The sequence below is a fragment of the Dictyostelium purpureum genome, assembly GCF_000190715.1.
Source record: "Dictyostelium purpureum unplaced genomic scaffold DICPUscaffold_391, whole genome shotgun sequence".
Taxonomy (NCBI): Eukaryota; Evosea; class Eumycetozoa; order Dictyosteliales; family Dictyosteliaceae; genus Dictyostelium; species Dictyostelium purpureum.
In genome coordinates this window covers 21547-30286 of record NW_003519727.1, presented here as the reverse complement: position 1 = coordinate 30286, position 8740 = coordinate 21547, and the positions used below count along the sequence as shown (strand labels likewise).

Sequence of the window (8740 nt, the reverse complement as noted above, 5' to 3'; positions counted from 1 at the left end):
AGTATATACACTATTTTTAAAATAATTATATTTGTTTTTATTTTTTTTTTTTATTGTCGTATAAACTCGCGCACTACTAATAGCTATTAGTGCATGCGATAATTGGTTTATAATAAAAACTATTTTTTTTTTTTTAATTACCCCACTTAAAATAACATCAAACTACCCATCAAATTTACACACTTTTTTTTCACACTATAAATAATCTTAAATTTTGTATAAATATATACTCTTCACACTATTTTAAATCATATAATCACAATCTTTAATTATCACCCAACACAATCATCATCAACAACATTATCATCACAATCACCAAAAAAAAAAAAAAAAATTAATATTAAAAATAGATTGACACCAATTAAAAAAAAAAAAACCTTTGCTATATTACAAAATTTTTTTTTTAATTCTATTTTTAAATGTTAATTTTTTTTTGATTAAATTTTATAAAAAAATTAAAAGGAAAAAAATAAAAAAAAAAAATAAAAAATTAAAATTTGTAAAAAAATATATTATTTTTATAATAAATTAAATTTTTTATTTTTTAAATTTGTATATATTATTTTTTTTTTTCCCATTTTATTGTTTTTATAAATTTAATTTTATATATAGGAAAAAAATAATAATATATACCCAATAGTCCATATATGATAATATTAATGAATAAATATATACATATAATATATATGTTGTACAATAATAAAATAAAAATAATAATATAATTTTTATAAATAACTTTAATAAGAAAAAACAATATAAAAACCCCAAACCACACACACACACCTCATATATAAACTCACACTAACAAACCCAAAACAAATTTTATAATTGGACTTAATTTCACTCATTTACTTTTTTTTAAATTTTTTTTTCACACTATTTTTTTTGTATAACTTTAAAATTAAATTTTTAATTTTACTTTTTTTTTTTTAAATAATATTACTATTTTTTTTTTTTCCAATAGTATATTAACATAATTTATTTAATATAAAATAAAATATTTTTAAAAAAAACATATATAACAATACTTCAATATAGAATTCCAAAGAAAACTAAATAATAATAATTATTTATAATTAATATTATTAGCCCCAAAAAAAGATTATAATTTTATAATATATATATTAAAATTTAATCAAATAATATAATTTATTATTATAATATATGATTTAAAAATTATGTTATCAACACATCAAGGTCATTCTAGTTCATCAAATTCATCACCATCAAACCATATTGGTTCATCAGATATTTCGCACAACAATATGTCCTCATCACTACCCCTACCATTACCATCCATATTTACACAAAATCAAATGAATCCCCCACTTTTGTTTCCCCCAACATCATCACTTTTGGGTGGTTCATCAAGCCCCGCATTTTTATTACCATCGTCATCTATGATGAATTCAAATGTATTCCCACCACATGATACCCAATATCCAGATATGCCAAACATGGTAGATCAATTTCAAATTCACCAACAACATCCACACTATAACTACCAATACCAACTAATGTTTATGCAACAACAACAACAAGCTCAACAACAAGCCCAACATCAACACCAACAAGTTCCACACCATCACCAACAACAAACTCATCATCATCAACAACACCAACCATCACCACAACAAAACCAACAACAAGTTCAACAACATCATTCCCACCAACAATTATTACAACAACAACAACAACAACACCAACAACAACAACAACAAACCCAACAACAACAACATTTAAACCCCACACATCACCAAATAAATAATTTAACAGCTCAATCCAATACACCATCACCATCAACCAAAGGAAAAAGAAAGCACCATGAATCCTCATCGAATTCAGAGAAAAAGGATAGCTCCAATGGTACAATCCCAAAATGTACTCGTTGTAATGAAAGTGCATCATGGAAACACGACAAAAGAAGATGGTGGTGCAAGGAATGTAAAAAAGCATTTACTCCAGGTATCACCAAAATGCAACAAGTTCCACAACAAGTTCAACTACAACCATTACAAAATCACGCTCAAATGATTCCACAATTATGGGAGTCAAATAGTTCTCAAAACACACCACCAACCCAAGCAATAAGCAATGTCTTGCAAAACAGTAACAATAGTAATAGTAACAATAGTAACAATACACAAATAACATCCCCATCAATATCCGGCCAATGCCCACCTTGTCCACAATGCAGAGGAGTTAGCTCTTGGAAACATGACAAAAAACGTTATTTCTGCAAAGAATGTAAAAAACCATTTACCCCAACTGGTCAAGGTTTATCACCATCACCATCATCCCCAAAGAAGAAATCGATCTCATCTAAAGGTAATACACCAAAGAAACAATTATCACCACCACCATCAGTACTCCAATCACCAGTTTTACAATCACCACTACAATTAAATTTCCAAACACCAACCTATTCACCAAATCCATCACTCCCATCAATATCATCAAATATGAATGTTACAATGGGTTCACTTTCTATGAAGTCGGATGGTATAAATTTAATGGGTCTTTCACCACCAAAATCATCACACAATAGTGGTAGTAGTAATAATAACAATAATCTTTTAGGCTCCATTTCAAATAATGCATTATTGGGCAGCAGTGTAAATTTAGCAAATTTGGGAAATCCATTAAGTCAATTAAATAACCCAAATAAAAAACAAAAGAAAAGAAATGATAAAGACCCAAATAATTTAAATGAACCAGGAGTACAAGTTTTAGTAAGCGTTGATAACTCAGTTTCACATTCAATTATTTCTGATAATGTTTCCGATAATTGGTAAAGAACAAATAATATTTAATATTTAAATTATTATTTAAATTTTTAAAAAAAACAAAAAAAAGCAAAAAAAAAAAGATGTAATTATTTTAAATATATAAACCAATTATATCATCCTCCTTTGAACAAAAAAAACAGCAATGTATATATGTATATAATTTTAAAAACCAAATAAATAAAATCAAAATTTAAATTTTTTCAAAAAAAAAAAAAAAAACTTTGTCTGATAAACCTTTTAAATAAATTTCTATTGCTTGTATTTAATTAATAACTTTTTAATTTTATTAATGTTTTATTTCTTTTTTTACAATTTTTTTATATATTATATACAGATTATCTATATCTCGATTTTTATTTTGAGTATTGTTTTATATTTGTTTTTAAAATTATTTATTTTCTTGTTTTTTTAATTCCTCTGCCATCTTTAACTTTTCTTGTTCTTTTCTGTTCATTTCTGCAACTTGAGCATCCATTAACTGTTTAATTTTTTTATTTTGAACATTATGATTATAATTACATATTGGCCAATAACCACCTGAAACAATTAAAAATGAAATAATACCGTAATCTGGTGACTTTAATCTACCCTCTAAATAAAATATTAGTATAAAAAAGAATTTTTATAATTATAATAATAACACCTACTTAATGGGAAAAATGATGTCAACAATGTTACTGCCAATGCAGAACCAATGCCATAAAGTAAAGATGGTTTAAAACATGGTATCTTTGAAATATCTCTGTCGAAAAAACCTTTACCTGTTCTAGCCTCATTTACATCTTCATTTGGTAGTTGATACATATGAATATTACTATTATTTTCTAATGATTGTGGATTATTACTATTTTTATTATCACTCATTTTTTGGTGGTTTTTATCATTTACTTTTAATAACAAAAGATAAACATATATTAATGCCAAATGATCAAATAATAATTTTACGAATTTATATTTTTACAAAATTAAAAAAAAAAAAAAAATAAACAAAATTGAAAAAAAAAAAAAAAAAAAAAAAAAAAAAAAAAATAATTCATATTTTTTAATATTATTTTTTTTGATTAATTAGTTTTAAAATATTTGATTTCTAACAAATAAAATATTGATAAATATTAAAGAATTGTGATGAAAGATTTAATTCTTAAAGAAGAAAAAAATTAAAAAAAATATCACATTTTTTTGGTTTGGTGTATTAATAATTTTTTATTTATCAAAAAAATATATTTTTATAAATTATAAAAGATTCTGTTCTTTTGGATTATAAAAAAGAACTAAAAGATTTTTAAAAAATATATTCGATTTAGGGAATAACACTAGAAAAAAGACGTCATAGGAATAAATTCATCAACAATTGCATTAACACTCATATTAATTATATATGAGAATCCTCAAGTGATATTTCCAATTTATTTTTATTTTTATTTTTTTTTCCAATTTATTTTTTTTAAATTTTATTTTTTAAATTTAAATAATTTTTTTTTTTTTTTTTTAATTTTTTTTAAATTTTTCGTTTTATCACCACCAGGTCTATTTAAATATTTTTTTTTTTATTATTATTAAGCAGAATACACCAAAAAACAACACACTTGTTTTTTATACATATTAAAACTTAAAATAATTAAATAATAATTAAAGTTAATTTATAAATAATTATAATTATAAAAATTTAAAGTTTTCTCTCTTTTTTTTTTAATAAATAATATAAATTATATAGTTTAATAAAAAAAAATAAAAGATTAATAGTATTCATTATTCAAAAATTATCAAATAGGCGAAAAAGAAAAAAATAGATTTTTTTTTTTTTTTAATTATTTCAACATATATCCAATACATATAAATCACATATAACACATATATAATACAATGAGTACCGAAGAAGTCGATACCTCAAATCCATTAATAGGTGGTAACAGTAAAAAGACCAACGTTTTCGGACATTTGTTCCGTTATTTTGGTCTCTTATTTATTTGTTTAATGACATTAGGTAGTTACTATATTTATGATATTCCAGCAGCTTTACAATCACAAATTGAAAGTGTAAGTATAATCATCTAAAAAAAAAAAATAAAAATTTAGACGGATCGTTATTTAGGAATAATAATCACAATCATTAATATTTATAGTCATAATAATATACTAATAACTATGTATATAAAAAATTAAATAGTTGTATCATGTAGATCATATTCAATGGAATCTTTTATATTCAGTTTACAGTTTCCCAAATATGATTGTAGTATTTTTTGGAGGTTATTTTATTGATAATGTTTTTGGTCTCAAGAAGGGTGCAATTGTTTTCTGTTGTTTAGTCATGGCAGGTCAAATTATTTTTGCAGTTTCAGCCAACACCAAGCTCTTTTGGTTAGCTTTAGTTGGTAGAACTATTTTTGGTCTTGGTGGTGAATCACTTGGTGTTGCCCAATCAACTTTTTGTGCTAGTTGGTTCAAAGGAAGATCAGATATTAATTTAGCATTCGCTATCACTCTTGCTTTTTCAAGAATTGGTAGTGCTATTAATTTCCAAATTTCACCAATGATCTACAATAAAACAAATACATCAACTGCAGTTTGGTTTGGTGCCATTATTTGTGGTGTTTCATTCGCAGCATGTGTTATCCTCGTTATTCTTGATGTTATCAGAGGTAAAAAAGATAAAGAAGAACCAGTTGCAGCCACCGCCACCAGTTTCATGGATATCATTAGATCATTCAGAGATGTTCTTTATTTCCCAGGTACTTTATGGTTAGTCAATTTATCAGTAGTTTTATTCTACGTTCCATTATTTGTTTTCGTTTCAATCTCATCCGATTTCTTCTTGTCCAAATACAATATCACCGTTAGTGTTGCCACAACCTTATCATCAATTCCATACTATGCTGCCGTATCTTCACCACTCATTGGTTTATTAGTTGATATTGTTGGCCATAATGTTTACTTTATGGGTATTGCTTCAATCTTATTAGCTGTTGCCCACGGTCTTTTCACTTTTAGTGATGTCAATCCATGGGCTGGTTCTATTTTCTTAGGTGGCTCATATGCTTGTATGGCTGCTTCCATCTGGGCCACTATTCCATGTTTGGTTCCAAGCAAACGTTTAGGTTCTGCTTATGGTTTAGCTTTTGCTTGTCAAAATGCTGCTGTTGCCAGTTTTGGTCTTATCATCAATGCCGTCATTCAAAAGTACAACACCAATCCACTTGCTGATGGTTCAGATTCAAGCCAATATGATTCACCAGGTGCTTACCAAAAAGCTGGTTACATTTTCTTTGGTCTTTCATGTTTATGTGTTTTAATTCAAGCCACCCTCATTATTGTTGATAGAAAGAATAGATGGATTAACGTACCATCAGCTCAAATGAAACAAAGAGTTAAAGATATTAATCCAGAAGATGAAAAGAAACCATTATTAGTCAATGAGGATGATAATTAAAAAAAAAAAAAATAAGATATATAAAAATCAAATAATTTTTAAAAAAAAAAAAAAAACAAAAAAAAAAACGAACAACCAATCAATCATAACAAACAAATTAAATATTTATAAATGTTATTTAATTTATAAATATTAGTACTTATTATATAGGGTTTTATTTTAAGATTTAAAATATACAAATTTAAATTTAATATGTATAAATATTAAAAAAATAAAAAATTTAAAAGTTTTATTATATAATTCATTGTTCATTTTTATTTATTATTATTTTTTTGTTTTTTTAATTTCGCGCTTTTTTAAAAAATATCCAGAGCAATCGCACAATCTTTCTTTGACCCACTTTGAAAAATAGGAACAATTTTATTTTATTTATTTTTTATTTTTTTTTTTTTGTTAATGGAGATCATTTATATAATAGTTTTTTTTTTTTTATAACAAACCAAATCTTTATTTCATTTTCTCGCTCAATAAATAATATTTAATAATAATACTTAAGATTTTTTTATTTAACTATGGATAAAATTACAAAAAAAATATTAAAAATTTTTATACAAGAACAAAATTACTCACAAGATATACCTTATTCAATTTCATCAAAGTCATACAAGTTCTTTGATGATTTTGGAAATAATTTTATAGATATTATAATTAAACTTTCAGTTGCAATTAGTATAAAAAGAAATGAAGATATTTTAGGATCAAATGAAAAAATTAAAGTAAATGTAGACGATTTATTATTTTCATTACCAATTTTATTCACTACCGGGGCATTTCTTAATAATTTAGCATGTACTGTTTCAAATGAAAAAGCAGAAGAAAATAGTAATACTAATTTCCCAAAACCATTGGTTAAATCTAAAATCAAGGATCTTGGTATAAGTGACAAGTTTAAGTTTAAGAAGGGTTACATCAGTGCATTGGCATCATCATTAACTTTAGTTATTTATCAAATTATTTCTGATGCTTTTTACTCATGGGAAGTTGTATGTATAGTATAATTATTTATTTAAAAAATAAATAATAATAATAATAATACTAATTTTTTTTTAAATTAGTACATTGAACTTGAAAGAATTAACGAAAGTCTTAAAGATGAAATGTTGGATTTAAAGCATATTTTTAATAAAGATTTTATTAAAATTAAAGAAAATAAAAAGAAAGATTTCTTGGTAGATATTAATGCTCAAATATGTCAATTATTTTGTTTTAAAGATTTTAAACAAAATAGAATGATGATTTTAAATTATACATTAGATTATTATGATAGAAATGCTAATAATAGCAACAACAAAAACAATAATAATAATAATAATAATAATAATAATAATAATAATAATAATAAAGATAATAATAGTGATAGTGATAGTGGTATACTTAAATTAAAATCCATTAGTATTAATGATGAGGATGAAGAAGAAGAGGATGACCACGAAGAAGAGGAGGAAGAGGAAGAAGAGGAAGAAAAAGAAGAAGGAATACAATATACTGAAGACGAATTATTAGAGATGTCATATAAAGAGATTCAAAGTATTGCAAAACAGATAGGTGTTAGGGCAAATTGTAAAAAAGCTGATATTATAGATAATATATTGAAAATCCAAACCCCCCAACAAAACCAAGTAGAATCCAAATCACCAAAAAAGAAGAAACAAAGAAAAGAACCAATAGAAGAAAATAAACAAAAAAAAACAAACAAAAAATCAAATTCTAAATCAGTATTAAGATTTGAAAATTATAGAAACACATTTATTTCAAAAACTGTTCAAATTGAAAGTGATGAAACTGACGACTCTGAATATTCAGATGATTCTTCAGATGGCTCATACATTCATGCAGATTTTAGTGAAATCGAGAGTGACTTTAGTGACTTTTTTAAAAAGGGCCTACTAGACCAATTGCTTTATCATGATTTCAAACAATATAAAAAAGATTTAATCGATGCTGCAACAGATGAAAACGAAAAGATTAAATTAAAAAAGAAGTCTCCAAGGGTATTGTGGTTCGATCGTCCAATCAATAGAAATTACAATCATTTATTAACTGAAGCAGGAAAAGAAAAATACGAAAAAGAAAAAATTAAAAGTGATGACTACGAAAGTTCTGATTTCGAATCAGAGTCATCAGAAGAAGACCCAGATTCATTAACTTACAAAGAAAGACTAAAGAAATATGGTTCAGATTATGAAGAGTGGAGTGATTTCGCTGACTCATTCTATGAATCTATGATGGGGACCGATGCAGCCCATGATATCAGGGGTGGCCCAAGATGGTTATGGAAAAATCGTGAAGACTTTGGTTGGTCTGAAGAAGATTATGAAAATTTAAAATAATCGATAGTTTTATAAATATTCATATTAAGAAAAAAATAAAAAAAAATAAATTAATTTATATTTTTTTTTTTTTTGATCAAATATTTTTCCTTTTAAATATATATTAATTTTATTTTTTTTTTTTTTTTTTTTATTTTTTTTTTAATTTTTTTCATTTTTTCATTTTTTAAATTTTTATTAAATTTTTTTTT

The 8740-nt window shown here is 24.5% G+C and overlaps 4 protein-coding genes across 4 annotated transcripts; 3 read left to right on the top strand and 1 right to left on the bottom strand.

Annotated features, from left to right (window-relative positions):
- Positions 1 to 986: 986 nt before the first annotated feature.
- On the top strand, positions 987 to 2991 carry DICPUDRAFT_99541 (uncharacterized protein). The gene has a single exon (XM_003293007.1). It carries the CDS (start codon positions 1179 to 1181, stop codon positions 2793 to 2795), a length of 1617 nt encoding a protein of 538 aa, XP_003293055.1. The 5' UTR covers positions 987 to 1178; the 3' UTR covers positions 2796 to 2991.
- Positions 2992 to 3177: 186 nt separating this feature from the next.
- On the bottom strand, positions 3178 to 3653 carry DICPUDRAFT_83644 (uncharacterized protein; the record flags this gene model as incomplete). The annotated part of the gene is made up of 2 exons (XM_003292998.1): positions 3178 to 3380; positions 3437 to 3653. The coding sequence occupies 2 exons, from the start codon at positions 3651 to 3653 to the stop codon at positions 3178 to 3180; spliced, it is 420 nt and encodes a 139-aa protein (XP_003293046.1).
- Positions 3654 to 4652: 999 nt separating this feature from the next.
- Positions 4653 to 6219, top strand: DICPUDRAFT_157851 (uncharacterized protein; the record flags this gene model as incomplete). Its single annotated transcript, XM_003293006.1, has 2 exons — positions 4653 to 4826; positions 4957 to 6219. 2 exons carry the CDS (start codon positions 4653 to 4655, stop codon positions 6217 to 6219), a joined length of 1437 nt encoding a protein of 478 aa, XP_003293054.1.
- Positions 6220 to 6731: 512 nt separating this feature from the next.
- On the top strand, positions 6732 to 8549 carry DICPUDRAFT_83642 (uncharacterized protein; the record flags this gene model as incomplete). The annotated part of the gene is made up of 2 exons (XM_003293005.1): positions 6732 to 7202; positions 7275 to 8549. 2 exons carry the CDS (start codon positions 6732 to 6734, stop codon positions 8547 to 8549), a joined length of 1746 nt encoding a protein of 581 aa, XP_003293053.1.
- Positions 8550 to 8740: the final 191 nt, after the last annotated feature.

Bases quoted from the DNA above. Each gene is read 5' to 3' on its own strand.
- DICPUDRAFT_99541 (XM_003293007.1), top strand. From the start codon at position 1,179: ATGTTATCAACACATCAAGGTCATTCTAGTTCATCAAATTCATCACCA.